This window comes from Venustampulla echinocandica, assembly GCF_003357145.1.
Source record: "Venustampulla echinocandica strain BP 5553 chromosome Unknown scaffold_4, whole genome shotgun sequence".
Classification (NCBI taxonomy): Eukaryota; Fungi; Ascomycota; class Leotiomycetes; order Helotiales; family Pleuroascaceae; genus Venustampulla; species Venustampulla echinocandica.
Window position 1 is genome coordinate 1,248,832 of NW_022474209.1, and position 16,647 is coordinate 1,265,478.

At 48.7% G+C, this 16,647-nt stretch overlaps 5 protein-coding genes across 5 annotated transcripts; 3 read left to right on the top strand and 2 right to left on the bottom strand.

Annotated features, from left to right (window-relative positions):
- Positions 1 to 239: 239 nt before the first annotated feature.
- On the top strand, positions 240 to 1,889 carry BP5553_06719 (Acid protease; the record flags this gene model as incomplete). The annotated part of the gene is made up of 2 exons (XM_032015342.1): positions 240 to 579; positions 637 to 1,889. The coding sequence occupies 2 exons, from the start codon at positions 240 to 242 to the stop codon at positions 1,887 to 1,889; spliced, it is 1,593 nt and encodes a 530-aa protein (XP_031868763.1).
- Positions 1,890 to 2,835: 946 nt separating this feature from the next.
- Positions 2,836 to 4,080, bottom strand: BP5553_06720 (uncharacterized protein; the record flags this gene model as incomplete). Its single annotated transcript, XM_032015343.1, has 1 exon — positions 2,836 to 4,080. One exon carries the CDS (start codon positions 4,078 to 4,080, stop codon positions 2,836 to 2,838), a length of 1,245 nt encoding a protein of 414 aa, XP_031868764.1.
- Positions 4,081 to 6,333: 2,253 nt separating this feature from the next.
- Positions 6,334 to 6,812, top strand: BP5553_06721 (DUF74-domain-containing protein; the record flags this gene model as incomplete). The annotated part of the gene is made up of 2 exons (XM_032015344.1): positions 6,334 to 6,690; positions 6,747 to 6,812. 2 exons carry the CDS (start codon positions 6,334 to 6,336, stop codon positions 6,810 to 6,812), a joined length of 423 nt encoding a protein of 140 aa, XP_031868765.1.
- A 782-nt stretch (positions 6,813 to 7,594) lies between these two features.
- BP5553_06722 (uncharacterized protein) lies at positions 7,595 to 8,553 on the bottom strand (the record flags this gene model as incomplete). Its single annotated transcript, XM_032015345.1, has 2 exons — positions 7,595 to 7,829; positions 7,889 to 8,553. The coding sequence occupies 2 exons, from the start codon at positions 8,551 to 8,553 to the stop codon at positions 7,595 to 7,597; spliced, it is 900 nt and encodes a 299-aa protein (XP_031868766.1).
- A 4,667-nt stretch (positions 8,554 to 13,220) lies between these two features.
- BP5553_06723 (putative alpha-1,2-mannosidase) lies at positions 13,221 to 15,665 on the top strand (the record flags this gene model as incomplete). Its single annotated transcript, XM_032015346.1, has 4 exons — positions 13,221 to 13,300; positions 13,349 to 13,893; positions 13,947 to 15,141; positions 15,197 to 15,665. The coding sequence occupies 4 exons, from the start codon at positions 13,221 to 13,223 to the stop codon at positions 15,663 to 15,665; spliced, it is 2,289 nt and encodes a 762-aa protein (XP_031868767.1).
- Between the last annotated feature and the right edge of the window lie 982 nt (positions 15,666 to 16,647).

The window sequence follows — 16,647 nt, forward strand, 5'->3', positions numbered from 1 at the left end:
TGCCAACGAAGTTGTTGCTGCTTCACTGTACTCATCCCTCGTTTTTTTCATTCATATACTCCGTACGATGGTTTGCATAGCGTTGTTTCTATGATTTCCAGCATCAATTTGCTTCTCCCTTCTCGTCCATTGACAGTACCACAGTTGCGAGCTGAGAGCCTCGCCCCGAGCCTTGATTCACCTGGAGCTGCAAGGAGCTTCCCAACTCTCTGCCTACATTCCAGCGAGACAACGCAGACATGAAGCTCCCTTTGGTGTCAGCGGTGCTCTCGATCGCGATCGCCGGGATGGGCCATTATGCACTCGCTGCCGTGGTCATGCCCATTGCGCGCGGCCCCGAATACAATCCAGACATACGACCCAGGTACCTGTCGACCCGTGCGACCATTTCCAGCACGCTCTTCAACAACATTACTCGCGGCTCATACTACGTCGAGGTCGAGATTGGAACGCCGCCCCAGTCACAGACTCTCTTCGTTGATACGGGGAGCAGTGATGTATGGCTGCTGGACTCAGACGCCGACTTGTGTTCGAGCCGAAGACTTCAAGCCGCCAATCGTGGGGGTTGCGGTACCACTTGTAATGCTTCCCATCTAATACAATTGATATTAATATATCTGCTAATCTCTTGTATAGTTACCTCTTCGATGTCCTCAACGTTCGCAACCGTTCGTGAAGACCAATTCGATATTTCATACTTAGATGGGACGGGAGCGAGTGGGGATTATGTATCTGATACATTGACCATTGCTGGAGTGTCCGTCAAGGGTCTTCAGATGGGGCTTGCCCGCCAGGCGACTATCGGCTCGGGACTAATGGGCATCGGCTATAGTTTGAATGAGGCATCGAACTCTCGTAGACAAGGAGTACCTTTCGTGTACCCCAGCGTCATTGATACTATGCTTAATCAGAGTTTGATCACCAGGAGGGCCTATAGCTTGTATCTGAACAGCCTCCAGTCTTCGACAGGCTCTATCATATTCGGCGGTCTAGACACCCACAAATTCTCTGGAGATCTCCTGGAACTTCCTGTCCTCCCATCAACATACCCAAACGGGACTGAAGCCTACTTTGAACTTGTCGTCGTCATGACCTCTCTCTCCATAACTGGCCAGCAAGGCAACATAGCTAATCTCACCAAGGCCGGCTACAAAGAACCAGTCCTCCTCGACTCAGGAACGACATTCAGCTACCTCTCGAGCCGCCTAGTTAAGTCCATCTACAATAGCATCGACGCAATAGACGACTCCAACAACAGCGGCCTTATCCTCGTAGACTGTACAATCCTACAAAACTCACCATCCTTAACGTTCAACTTCGGCTTCGGCACTGCCGCGAGCGGAGTAACCATCAAAGTCCCCCTCAACGAACTAGTCTTCCCCCTCAACAGCCTCCTCAACCTCACCAAATCCGATCTACCTCGGAATACCCCCTGGCCATCCACCTGCGCCTTTGGAATCTACACCACCGGCGAGTCAGAGCCTTCCATCCTAGGTGATTCCTTCATGCGTTCTGCGTACGTTGTATACGACCTAGATAGCAATGTTATCGCACTCGCTCAAACCAATTTCAACTCCACGAGTAGCAGTATTGTGGAGTTCAAGGCGGATGCTACGGGAATCCCGAACGTTAGCGGGGTTGCCAATAGTAATGCGGATGTCACGCAGAGTGCCGGGGCGCTTTTGCCGGGCATCGGGGTGAGGACAAGCTCCAGCACGGCAGCGACGGCGACTGGTACCGGTGCGGGTGCAGAAGCTGTGCGTACGTCGGATACCAAAAAGAGTGCTGCTGCTGGGTCAGTTCCTGCTTTTGATGTCAGCACGTTGATTATCTTGGGTGTATCGAGTACTTTCGCGGTGATGGGGAGTGCATGGTTTCTTTCGTTATAATACACTGCGGGCGAGTGAAGGATGTGGGAAATCTACCTTTTGAGAGGAAATTTGGTTGGAGTTTGGTAAATAATAGATACCCAGCGAAGCATAGATTAGATGCTTTACAATTGGCATGGCATATAGAGATGAAAGAATAGCGGTCGGCGTTGGCATATCATATACCTAATAGGTACCTACATATTGTATAGACATTAAACATTGATGACTTTTATTGGTCACGACCTATTCCGAAATAGAACGTCTCTGCTTTTCATATAGCAGCTGTGACCGAAGACACGCTCACAATTCCAATTAGTCGGCTTTCCATAATTGAAATCAAGGAAGAGGTGGCAAATAGATATGTGCGTGCACTATGTTGTGCTCTATACGAGTAAAGAGGAGACTAAAAGTGAATATTCGAAGTGCGCTACTCTTCCGAACCCCCACTATAGATAACCTCAAGTATGAATGCCACAAGTACGCACATGATATAGTTATATATCAAAATTCGTATCATAAGAATAAGCGCGTTTGCTGTTCTCCTCCTAGATACCCTGGCTCCCACCTCGAGCGCCGCCATTTTTTCAAAACAATAATAATAATAACAGCGTACAAATATTTCATTACACCTCCCATTCCCACTCCCCAGTCTAAAGGGGAAAATATCCATAACACCGTGCGCCGCGATCCGTTGCCGCTCGTATTCTCGTTCTCGTTCCGGTTTTGCGTTCAGTTCGTCAGATTCCGAATTAACGTTATTCCCAAGCATACCCAAAAGTCCCACCCGGTCATAAGTCGTAAAGTTCCAGTCATCTAGTTCTAGTCATTCAGTTCCCATCATCCAGTTCCAGCCATCTAGTTTCCCAAGTCAAATAAGGTCATTAAAATATGCGCCGCCAAATAATCTCCCGATAGCCGTGTTTGAAAAGCAAACCCCCACCCAGTCCAGGTCATTGAACATGATTCATAGCGAGGTCCTTTGCCTCTTAATTCCCAAAACTCCCCTCAGCGCTTCACTGGCCCTCCTAGCTTTGCCTCTAAGACAGCGACCTCCCTTGTGGCTATCAGCAGCTGGACTTCCCTGCCCCATATACTTCTCATTGGTTGTAACCTTTTCCTTTTCCTTGGATCGTAACAAATGAGTTGCTGAATTTGAACTCCAACTTCGGATATGTAGCGTATTTTCTAGAGCGCGCATGACTCTGGACTTTTCCTCATCGTCGTCTTCTTCAAAGACCGATTTCTCCATACCCATGAGTCCCATGGGCGGAGGGGCGTATTGAGGAGTGGTGGGTGCAGAGCGCATGTATAAAGCAGCATCAGAGAACGGCGAGGGGGATTGAGATTGGGTGCGGACCTCGGTGCAGGTGCTCAAGTTAGAGGGTCGACGCACACGGGGATTCGTAGGCGTGGTGTTCGCACGAGAGCGAAGTGGGCGACAAGCGGCTCTGGAATCGGATCGAGTCGGCCAAGACTTGTGAAGTGGAAGACAGGACTCTTCGGTAGGGCATTCCTGCGCTCTTGGTGCTGGAGGGAAGGGCGAGTAAAGTGCTTTAGGGGTTTTGGCATTTGCTTCCGCGGAGCATTGGCGCCGTTGATTGCGTCGAGGAGTTCGGACAGCATCTGATCGATGCAGTTCACCCGAAGGCGGCGAGGAGATATTGAGCCCAGAGAGATTGAGGGAGGCAAAGTTCCGGTTGATAGGAGTTAACTGAAAGTTCTGTGCATGCCTTGGTGATGCAATGACTGGGTCAAACTTGTAGGACCGGGTTGGAGTAAGCGGTGGCTGTCTATTTGACGACCAGAAGGAATTCCAAAGCTTGGTCTCTGCCTCATAATTGAAGCTCTCTTCCATAGATACATCCGAGTCGGAAGCTCCGAAGGTATCCTCCATCATCGCGGGAGGAGAACTATCTGACTGGGTGGACGGGCACTCTTGAGCTTCGTCCAATACTGATCGGTATGTAGAGTTTTGTTTCTCATCTATCGAATCATATATGTCCGGGAACTTTCCGACGGGCAAGGGCTGTAAGTGCATCTTTGACGAGGTTGAAGCAAAATGAGAAGATAATGGGGACTTTAGGGGCAGGCCCCCGTGCGGAACCAGTGTCATCATATCGTCTTCATTATCGATAGAAGCGTCGTCGGGGAAGAACTCAACCCGCAGTGGCGAGCGTCTCTTTGGGGACAGAGGAATGGGGGCAGGCATTCTTGACGTAGTATAGCCGAGACAGTACACAACAAGAATCTGAAGCGACGTTCATGAAGAACACAAACAACAACTATCAAGATCTGGAATGAGAAAGTGTTGCGTATAAGGCTATAGCTCAGCTACGTCCTTAGTTGGTTTCTGGCTCCAAGCTGACGGCCCACTTATACAACACATAAAGTTGAGGAGCTATCATATGAGATATATATGTATGCATAGGCAGAGGTGAGACGAGAAGATGCTAGAGAATACACGAATCGGGAGGCATTGAGACCACAAAGTCGAGGCAGTTGGGAGCAAGGCACTCCCTTACACATGGGCAACCACAGTAAAAAACAAAAATCCAGCTTCTTATTGGAGGTTGTGGTTGCCCAGTGAGGGATCGAGGGAGGGTTTTGATTTCAAGCCACAAACATCAATCTGCTGGAGGGGCTTCGGGTCGATCGACGCCCAGAGTCGTACGGCATATCAACAAGGTCAACACGCAGAATGCCAGAGGACTTCCTATGGAGGTGCATGAACCTCTGCTCAAAATACGACGATCGATATGACGTGTCTATCTCCTTGGATATCGCCGTAGTACTTGGAACGATCCACCCTGCACCATATCTACCTAGCCAACGTAGGGGGAAGCGCCAAAAAGGACTGGGGCTCGGTCCCGAGCTAAGGGAGAGACTGGAGCAGCAGAAGCCGAAACGCAGCGTTGCATAGGGATACTGGCCCGATATCGAGGACAGGCCGATCTAGAGAATGCCGACATGGCGATTTGCCCCAAGGCAACTGATACCCATAGGAAACCCGCAGGAATGACAACATTGCGGAGGGTTGGGGTTGGTTGTTGTGTTGCTCTACATCCATATCCTCCTTGCAGCCACGATACAAGTAGGACTCAATTCGACATCACGCCAACCATTTCCTTGCGGATGGTTGAATAGTTGAATACGCTGGGGTAGCCGAGGGCTTGTGAGAGAGAGGGAGAGGGAGAAGGGATATCAGAGGAGGAGCGATGAAATGTGGTAGGTACGAGTCGGTGCAGTATATTAATATCACGTGAGGTATCACGTGTGGGGCAGCGTTCGTTGTTTTATCGCAATGAGGAGTTGATTTTCATCTCTTCTGTCGCCCCCTCAGTTTACTGGGGTCAAAACCGACCAATATCGATCATTTCCTCTCGATCTTCGGATCGGATATCGTACCGTTATGCGGGGTGAACCGGCTCGTCGGCTGCGGCAGGAAATGGAAGGTATTCTTGTACTGCTGAGCTCTAGATTCAAGCTCGATCTGAAGATTCCTCGATCTGTGGCTTAGCCTGCAATTCTCCCCGCTATTCCGCTGTGCAATCCGCGGCATCATGTCTCTCTTTCAGCTGGTCGACTTTTTCGAGTTTTCCTACCGCACCTTGTGGTCAAAACATGACTTCTAGAATACTTGCGTTATCCCGCTTCAACTCTAGATCCCTATCTAGTGAGTGGGACGTGACCTTGGTAATGAAACATGTTTTGTCTCTCCCTCAGCCGTCTCAAATAGTGAGATTTCAAAAAAAGAAAAAAGGGGCGTATGCGCTAAAGATGTACTTGCAGCGGAACATCCGGGACTGACAATATATGGGGATGAGTATCTGCGGGTTTGCCTGCTTACAGACGTGCTGTTCCCTTTTCAATGAATCTTTCGCTGAACTGGCTCTCCCACAGGCCTAAGTCGGCGTCCGTTTCAACCCCATCGACCGGATTCTCATGGCCGATTTCCCCTTGAGTCTTGACCCTGTTCATCGGCTTGGAGCCCCAGGAACATGGATACCGGATCGATGCACGCGGGAAGTGGAAATATATGGAGTACTACTCGAGCTCGTTCTGGAATTGCGTCCCTACAGAGGTGTTCATCCGATTGTACAAGATACTCTTGAGGGTGTATTCGTACTTCTTACGTACCAGAGTAGTACAACGTACGCCAGTGCACGAACCACTGAGATCTGCGCTAGCACTACAAAGTACGGAGTACGTATACACCGTTCTACCACTAGGAGCACCAGAAGTATGGTAAATAATTAACCCGTCTTATAGCAACTCCGAAAAACCTTGCGTACCTTCTAGGCTACCGTTACCAAGGGAGTATATATTGGGCGTACTCGTAGAAGCCAGCTAAAGAAGCTACTAAAATCATTTGGCGATCGAGCATTTCTGTAATATATCTTTGCAGTGTTTACTCTAACCACCTGGGACAAGTCTCATACCGTCTCACTATCGGGTCCGCGATATGGGTTCACCGTCCAAATCCCATAGCAAGGGCAAAGATGCGAAGGGAGGGCCTGCCGATCTTCCAGATACTCAGAGCTGTTTCGTCGATACTCACGGTGTGATAACCTCGACGATGAATGACCTGCCAGGCTATCGCATCGTGAAGGTCCTCGGTACCGTCTACGGCATCACGGTCCGTTCCCGAAACTGGGGCGCAGACATCGGCGCCTTCCTGAGATCATCGGTCGGAGGCGAGCTCAGATACCTATCGAACTTGATGTATACTTCGAGGAATTCGGCGGTGGAGAGAATGGTGGGGGAGTGCATGCAGCGGGGTGGGAATGCGGTTATCGCGATGCGGTTTGATCAGGGCGAGGTAAGGACATCGGATTCTTTCCTGGGCGTGAAGGGATCCCGGCTTATTGTTTAAAGGTCAATACTTTTACCCAGGTTTGCGCTTATGGGACGGCTGTCATCGTAGAAGAACTGAAAACTTAATGTGATCCCATCACGGCTTTGAGGGATTTATGATGGGTTTTTAGTTGTGGGCGAAGTTCTTTAGCGGCACGAATACCTCGGCTTGATTTGCAAGAACATCTCTTTGGTAAATGGCTTAAATTAATATTTAGGTATAGTGTGTTTATCAAACTATGAGTATATACTTAATGTCTTCGACTTTCAAGAAGTTCACATTGTATCCATTTCCACGGGCCGATTTGACGTCAGAAGGTTAGCTACCCCTGACAAAGAAGTTAACTTTTGAAAATAACATCCCATTCTCTTAGAAACATTGGACTGAAATTGTTATAACCTGCAGCCAGTAATGCTGATCAACGTGATACAAATTTTTAATGTAAATAAGAGCATTTTGTCATTGGTTATTGCTGTACGCAGGTAGTACTCTATGCCCGCATGCCAGGCTAGTTCCCCTTCCAACGGGGGACCGGCTAGAGAGAGACAGCCATCGGCTCGGTGCCGATTCGAGTGAGACAATGGCTTGCATATATGGGGACTCCACCTCGAAGCCTGATATTTTATACTGAAGAGTGGAGACAGTTCAGTTCATCTTTTAGCCCCAATTGTTCGTCATTCGCCTACACGATTAGTGAACATTTTCCTTCGTTTGTTTACTGGATGGTTTGGCTTGAACATGTACAAGTTACATTTGTGTAACTACAGGATCATATACATTCTTTTGCCAGCTTTCCCCTCCATCCTTCCTCATTTCCCCGCATACCATTGATCTCAACCTGCAAATCTCACGTCGCCGATTCCCCACTTTACAATCCGAACCACGCAAGGTCGACCGACTCGTGAACTGGGACGGTGTGTCCAACACCTTGGCCAGAGTAGCCAATGAGTTTTGTTCCGTCACCGTAGACCTTCTTGGTGTATCCGCTTTGTGGGTTGTTGGCAACGTCATTCGTAAATGGGACGTCGAGAACGTTGGACCATTGCTTCAACGCCTCGGCGAAGTTGGGATACGACAAGGTGTTATCGGCAGTTCCATGCCAGCTAAGAATATACAGGTCAGTATTATTATTCACAGCGGTAAGTGCATTTAGATGGCTTACATCAACATCCTTGTGCGGGTACCGTTGTATCCTGGATAATAGCTGCGGGTAAGATCACCCCATTGTTGAGCAGTCTTGACGGATCGTCCACCAGAGCACTCGTTGTTCCAGCCTGGAGTTGCCTGTCCAGCGGTGGCACCTGGGACGTAGAAGCATCCGTCGGGAACACCAGAGTAGGAAGAACCAGCCTTGAAAATATCTGGGTACGCTCCCGCCAAAACATTGGTCATCATAGCTCCAGAGCTGGATCCAGTTGCAAAGACTTTGTCTGCGTCACCTCCATAGTTCTGCACAGCATAGTCCACCATGTTGGCGATAGTCTTGGAGTCACCGCCGCCATTGTGGGTGAGAGATGCCGTTGAGGCAACATCCCAGCAGCCACCACTTGAGGGAGAGTTGGGATAGATGACGATGAAACCCTTCTGGTCTGCAAGATTTGCGTATTGGGTGCTTGAAAAGTAGGCTTGGGCGGTACCGGTGCAATAATGAATTGCCACGATAATTGGAGCTGGTGTTGCCTTCTTGCTGGGCACGTAGATATACATGCCGGCCTTCGTAGGTCCCGCATTGAAGCCATTAACCTTCTGGAGTTGACCTTGGGCAGCTGGTGCCGCGTTGGCAACCAGCGCGAGGGCTGCCGCTAATAAGCCCGAGACAAGATACATGATGAACTTCTGACTGTTGTGCAGGTTACGGAAATGAATTTGAGAGTACTCTGGGGAACATCACTTCGGGGGCGGGTTATTATATAAACTTTTCGGCCGCCGCTCCTCCGGGAGAATCACCCCTCGATACACACTCATGTATCTTTGCCATCTGACCGATAATCCAGGAGGAAGATAACCAAACCTTACAGATGGAAGAAACTGACAGCCAATATCTGCCGCGACGGAAGAGTGTGAAGGGAGTATTCAAAGCATACTTACAGAGGTACCTATCCCAGGGCGACAAAACCAATATCCAGCTCGTCTCAGCCAACCATATGAGCAGGACAAATTGATCGGAGCATCTCTGACTACCTCATTTGAGAATTTGCTGGGATTCAGAAGGGGTATATATTGCTTGTCTTTTGTCCGAAGGCTTAATGGCAGTGGTACCGACTCGCGATTGGGTGCATCGGCAACTCGCATCATTCTAGCTGAAAAGTCCATTGCGAACATCCGCGTACGCCCATTTGGAAGATTCACTTAGCGAACTTATAAAGTTCTCCAATTTCAGCCTGTTTTATGATTGTCAACTTCCACGAACAGGGTCAAGCCGTTCATGCATCAATTCTTGGCATCACGAGGCTCAGTCTCTCTCCCCCGCAATTTTGACTATAGCCTGGCAAGGTTTAGATTCAACCTCTTGCCAAAGTCCCCTGTCACGATTTTCGTGGAAACCCTCATTAGCTTATTATTCCTGAAGATTTGTAAATGGAGATTACCCCACACTCCCATTTCCGTCTTACGGAGTAGACCCCAGTTGTGGGGCGAGCTCAAAATGGAAATACCCTCATCCTCTGAGAAATAATTGCCCACTGCCACAGCTCGTTTTTATTGTTCACGCGTTCCACGTTCGGTAGCCAGTCTAAACAGTAGTGCGCAGTAGGTCCTTACTAGGGACTGTATGCCAGTATATTCCAAATTATTCAGGCCTGTTAAATGATTGTCACCCGTCATGACGCCCGCAATCTGTAGATCTTCTCTACCTTAGCACAATTGCTGTTGGGGATACCGACTAGATGAAGGCGGAGCTGGTGTACCTTATATTGATCGCCATGAAGGCGGCCACCACTAGAGAAAATCCTGGGCGTGTCGATCACAGCTATATCTAGTATCAGAACCCCCTCTGTAAAAGCCTAGATTGCATCCACTGGCTCCAATAACCATCTATGGCGGTATAGATCATGAATAGGATCATTCATCTGCTCCTGCCATGCTATTTGGTTCTAAAGTTTGAGCGGTGCCGGCGGGGTGCGTGAGGAGACATGGAGACATGCTTATACCTGTTAAAAAGGCGTCTGTTGCTGTGACTTTACTTGAACTGCCGAATGATATATTGCTCATCGTGGCTAAGGGGTATGGGACCTGCTATGTCGACGTACGGTCCTCGTGACCGCGAGGATACTTTCGTTGGCCACGTGGTTGAGGTCCTTGTACGTGATGGATAATCAAGTCGAGGCCAAAAGTTGCCAAAGATAGGTCAAAAATGTCTCCAGGGACGATAATGACGGAGGAGCGGATTAACCATACTTTCGGAATATTTTGTGCACGTACTAAGGGTGCGGGTACCACAATATCCAAGCGAATGACCTCCCATAATTATGCCCCATGGGGTAAGATTTTGGAGGCTGTGTAGATGGGAAGCTCCATGGAGATGCCAAATACCTAACAAGCGAGAGCCATTTCCACCCTATAATACGCATTAGTAACAAGATTCATAGAGGCGTGGTCTCCTGGGGCGCGGGACAAATTTTTATACCGTTCAGGTTTGCTTTGAGCACCAAGTACACCTCGGGTTTCCTTCTGTGACAAGTTCTTGGTGCCACTGTACCATATATTCTTTGGTGTTACCATTCCTTGACGTCGGTCGTGGTTTTCCTCTAGAAAGGACAACTACATTCACTGTCAGAGCTACCGCCTCTCAAGCGTCTAAAATGCTCCAGAACCCATAGCTACCCGTGGTTTCTTGATCTGCTCTGGATTAACTGTGTTGAAGGGACACGGCTGTTGTGGGTATGGTACTATACTCCTCACGGAACTAGTGCCTGGTACTTACTATCTTGAGCCTCTAAGCCATCAATCCCGTTTCTCATATTCCTAATACCTTTGTGAATATAAAGAGCCTAGAAATTTGGATGGCCAATGGATTTCAAGGTCTGTTTTCCCCTATTTCTCAAGATAACCACAATCAAGGACTTTTTGGCTTGACCAGTGCATATTAAAGGGTCCGTACTTTGGTCACCAGGGTATGTTATCGGAGCTTCACTGCATTACCTGTATTCCATGTCATTTTGGAACCCTAAGACGAACATCCAATTTAATCGCCGCGTGATCAAAAGCTGAAGTGATGAGCAGGGGTGGGCTCCATTCATCAATACGGAAACCGGGGCTTCCTGTATCATGTCTATTCTCCCATAAGGTGACCAACTCTAGACATGGCAGGAATTTACGTTTGTGCTCTGCAAGCTCAAAAATCCAGCGATGATCCGACTCGGGTATATTTCCAGAAATCACACGGTTCCGCTGGAGTTCGTCCATCCTTTGGCGGTCAATCGTTGAATAGAAGATGCCTATTTCGAAACAAAACTCGAGCTCAAATATCTAATTAGCTTTTTAGGGGACAGGATGTGGCACTTGACTCTTACATGAAGTACTTGAAGTGACCGTGGCAGCAATTTGTATAGTCCATCACGGGGAATTTCGAGGGGCAACGGACTAACCAAGTACATGGCTGACGCATAAAGTGACTTGAGAGAGATGAATTTACTAAGATCCAGTCGAGATCCATCATGGTTCGGCCACCGCTGGGCTCTGGTACTGAGGTGTAGCACGGTCAAAGTCTCCTCGACAGGCGTAAAAACTGGTCTGATTCGAGCAGGCGAAAAAGGATGCACCATCCGAACTACATATGCCCCCGGGGGTGGTCTAATGGATCTGACGGGAGCTTTTACCCCTGGTCTTTCGAAGGGTGCATTGCAGAGGAGTGTCTTTAAAATGCTAGTTCGCCGCAGAATCACCTCTAGCAATGGGTATCCTATCTGTGAGCCACCTAGATCGAGATGTTCAAGTTCGCTCTTGCAATCTGCACTGGATGCTATATCAGAGACCTCGGTGCAAAACCTGTCGCCAAAATCCAGCCAGCGGAGTTGTGGAAACGTCAGCAGCTGAAGCAGCTCGTCAGAAGAACGATTATTGCGTACTAGACTAATCTTGACAAGACTGTTCCGGAATAATAGGTCTCGTGATAGAAGGGATTGACGGAGCCACCAGTCACTGCGCATCCGATCGCAGAAAATGCGTAGATATGGAATTTGCTTGAAGAATGCGAATAGCTGCCTTCCATCGATGGACTGCGGGAGAAAGCCTCGCAGCTTCAGCTCCCTCACCCTGTAGCCGTACTCTGGATCCTCGTTCAAAGACCGCCGAAGGAGGTCAAAGCCGTTTGAGGGGATACGGACAGAGATACATCTGGTGATTAAGGGCCGCGCTAACCCATCAAGGGCACGACAGGTCAGCGCGAGGTTGAGGAGATTCATAGCGCCCCCTTCGACTGAGCTGAGAAAGGAAATAATGAGATTGAGAGCGTCTTCACAAAGGTCGAGGAGCAACATCAGGCCTTGCTGTTGTTGGTATTGTTGATTTGGGCGTCAGAAGCGTTGAAGATAGAGGGACTTGGGGACCGTTAGGGGTAGAGGATATGAGCACGCAAGTTATAAGAGCATATGAGATACCCAGACATCGGTGGTCTACGAAGCAGGAAGTGGGAAGTAGGAAGGTCTTGATATAGACGAATCACGTGATGATGTGTTGTCACCCATACACGTGACTAATCTCCCTGCCATGAAAAGCCGGCTTAGTAAGCTCAAGTGGATTGTGGTCTCCAAACCAACTCCAAGCCGAGTTCAACTCCGACTCCAACTATTATTATATCCTTCCTCTCCCTCCGTCTCTTGCTGCGCCCTTCCTGGATTTTGATCTCGACGAGCCGATTGATGACTGAGAACCGATGGATGATTCCTCTAGGAATATGCCGCTCCCCTCGCCCCCGTAATACCGGAGTGCATGCGAGGCTGTCGCGATGCAGCGCCGACCTCCTGAGCCAATCTGCGCCTCTCAGCAATGAACATGCTGAGTGCTCTGGATATATCCTCGCATCGGGCGTGTAGGCACCTTCTTCTTATGTTTTCGCGGGGGCGAGCTAGAGAAGACGAAGGATGCGCTTCCTGAAACCATCCTTCCATCCTCCCTTGCTGTGCCTCCATTGTATCTGTTCATTTAGGGCACACCCCCGACAGCGAGTGCTCATTCGCTAATGGTAGATTGCGCTCCGTGTGAAGCAAGACATTATTATTAGATACAGATAGATCGTAGAGTAGTTCCCACATTCACCAACCATCCTGATATGATACGTTGCATAGGTATAAGCTTATTAGGTACAGTGCTCGCTGTCTCTTTTTCATTAATTCGTTTAAGACCTTTCTTACCCAACATGCTGTGCACTGGCCTAAGAAGAAATAATTGACAAGTTTGGGGGCTACCAGACGAGTACAAAGTTCCTAGGTAGGTATATCCCTCGATACGAACACTTCTACGGCCCTTATTCATCCCTCCGCGGCGTTAATCACGGCATGAATGCAATACTTCTTGTACCACTTCTAGTGGCAAGATGTATCGCAGTATCCGATTATAGTCAATATGTGAACGTCTTGTAAGTCGCTGGGGTTGTCTGTTAATTAGCTATACCTAATATAGACAGCACAGGAACAGAGAATGGCGGCAATGACTTCCCCGGCGTGGCAAGACCATTTGGAATGGTGAAACTGGGCCCGGATCTTCTCAAAACTGGCGCAGACTCATATTCTGGATACCTCAAAGATGGAAACTTTTCGGGGTTTAGTATGATGCATGAACAAGGGACTGGAGGCGCACCCAAGTATGGCACAGTATCTCAACTGCCTTTGGTGGGCACTATCAGCAATCCTTCATCAAGTATCACGGTTGGGAGAGCGCGCCCCGACTCGGGATCTTTGGGTTACTACAATGCTCTGACAAGCGATAACGTTGTTGTGGAACTTGCTGCTACCTCTCGAGCAGGAATGTATCAATATACCTTTCCAGCCTCTAGCACGATCAACAACGTCTTAATTGATGTGAGCCATGTCCTTCCATCATTCCGTGGCCAAGGTCTGGGCCAAGGCTACGCCGGGGGAGACTTCAATATCATGCCGGATGGCCACTACGAAGCATCTGGAATTTATAACAATGGATGGAATCGAAGCCCAAATTGGACAATATATTCTTGTACTTCATGTCATAGCAAAAGTCTAAAAGGTGCAAAGCTGACTCTTTTACAGGTGGCTACTTTAACGCAACGCCCTCAGCAGCATATGCTTACAGTAGTGCAGCATCCTCCCAGAAGTCAAAATCTGCTAGTTCAAAGTCTTCTTCGGTTGCTATTGGCGGCTTATACACCTTTCCAGGCGCAGTTGTCTCTTCGCGAGTTGGTATTTCATGGATTTCAAAAGAGAAAGCTTGCCAAAATGTTAACAGCGAGATTCCCTCGAAAACTACATTTTCAAGTGCTGTCCAAAACACCAAGGATGCTTGGAATTCCCAAGTCCTCTCCAAGATCACGACCACCGCCACCAATACTGCCAGTTTGAAATTACTTTACACCTCGCTCTACTTCATGAACCTTTTACCAACAAACCAGACGGGCGAAAATCCTGGATGGAAGTCATCAGAGCCATATTACTCCGATATATTCACTCTCTGGGATCTTTTTCGTTGCTCGACAGCATTGTTACACGTCGTCCAACCCGTTGTCTACGAAGAGCATATCCGGTCGATGATTGATATCTGGAGACATGATGGCTACCTCCCAGATGCGAGGTCCTCTAATTATAACGGAAGGACACAAGGAGGGTCAAATGCAGATAATGTCCTTGCTGATGCATATGTTAAGGGAGTTCGCGGCGAAATTAACTGGGACGATGGTTATGCGGCGATGGTTAAGGATGCTGAAGTCGCCCCGTCGAACTCTAACCCAGATTCCATGGCGCCGGACTCGTCTACTAAAGAAGGTCGTGGTGCACTTCCAGACTGGCTGGCACATGGGTTTATTACTCCCAAATTCAGCCGAGCTGCCTCAAGAGCAGTGGAATACGCCTACAATGACTTTTCGCTCTATCAGGTTGCGAACGGCCTCAAGAAGAATGATGCTGCTACCAAATACCTTAATCGCTCGAGAAACTGGCGAAATCATTGGAATCCAGAGCTTTCATCTCTCGGATACAAAGGATTCATTGTTCCAAGGAACTTGACTTCTTTCATTGCAACAGATCCTCTGACAGATAGTGGGTATTGGGGAGATCCATACTACGAAGCCAGTTCATGGGATTACTCTTTTGGCGACCTTCATGACATGGCAACGATAGTCAAACGGATGGGCGGCAAGGAAACATTCTTTAAACGTCTCGATACGACTTTTGCAGTTGGCGGTAATCCAAAAAAACCCAATGGTGTTATTTTCGACTCGACTAATGAACCGTAAGCCGNCCCCCCCATTCTAGGATTTACATGGAGCGCGAACCTAACAAGCTAGAACATTCAACGTCCCGTACCTTTACAACTACATCAATCGACCCGATCGTTCAGTCTTCCAGTCTCGCGGGGTAGCAAAAAGCAAATACAATACCAGTCCCACCGGCCTTCCAGGAAATAGTGATGCCGGCGCCATGCAGACTTGGCTCCTATGGAACATGATCGGATTGTACCCCGTCACTGGCCAGACGACTTTCCTCATTCATTCGCCCTGGTTCGCTTCCATGGCCATAGACCTCGGCAATGGGAAGAACCTGAAGATTACAAGTACTGGTGGAGATGGGAATGGAGACACCAACTACTATGTCCAAAGTTTAAAAGTGAATGGGAAGAACTGGACCAAGTGTTGGTTGACGTGGGATGATGTTTTCGCTCGTGGGGGGACCATGGAATTCGTTTTGGGGTCGGAGGCAAAACAGTGGGCCACTGGAGATTTGCCACCAAGCCCGGCAAGTGAGCCTGGCGCATGAATTACCTATCTTTGGTAGTTGACATGTAAGCTATCCAAACTTTTAGGAATCAAAAGTTATCAGATCCCTAAGCAGGGAACCCTTTATAATATGGTATCTCTAAAGTCAAGAGAAAGCGCGTCACGTCCTACGCAAAGTATTATCACTAAATGGGGGATTTGTTATATTCTATTCCTGGGGGATCCTACCTGTGATTATATTCCTGGGGGGTCCTACCTGCAAGTAAAACAAATTATTTGTGCTCTCTTCCTTCTGGAATTTTCTGTTATTCCGTGATTAGCAAATCAAAATTACCTCCCTTCAGTCTGAGTTAGCAATAATAAGGCGGCCTTAGCTTGAGAGGCCTCAAAATCTAACCCACAAGCCCAACAAGCCCTTTACTTGACAGGCGACTCATCGCATTTCTGGTCGTCCTCCTGCTTTGCTACCCCACTCTAACGCCCGCATCTCACCTTATGGCAGTCGGTATGGATTGGGCAGAGAATTCAACCTACCCACTATACGGATAAATCGGAGATGTGCGTTATGGGCCATTGGAGTGCGTGGGCCTTCGAACTCTACCACGGCATCCCATGCTATCTCTGCCCGCCGTGCTGCTGCTGTTAGGGTGTCGTAGACTCGGATGGCTAGCGTTCGGTCATCAAGGGCGCAGCCTCTCTCACCCCGGAGGTATTCTAGCAGTGCCTTGGCTCGCTCAATTTCTCGCGGATAACGGCGCATTTCCCTCAATCTCTGTCGTTTACATGGACGGCACTCTCGCTGCCCTCTTCTCGGCCCCCAGACTTGTGGACAACGTTCCCCGTCAGGGCCCTCACACAGGCTGCTTGGTCGATATAGGTTCTTGCCGCGTCCGCAGCAGTGGTAGATGATTGTAATGCCGTAGCACATGTTGATTTTTGACTTGAAAGTCTGTTGCTTGAGGGTCTAAACTCTACAGTGTGAGTGAGTAAACCTCGAGAGTTCTAAGTGGGAACGTAGCTTG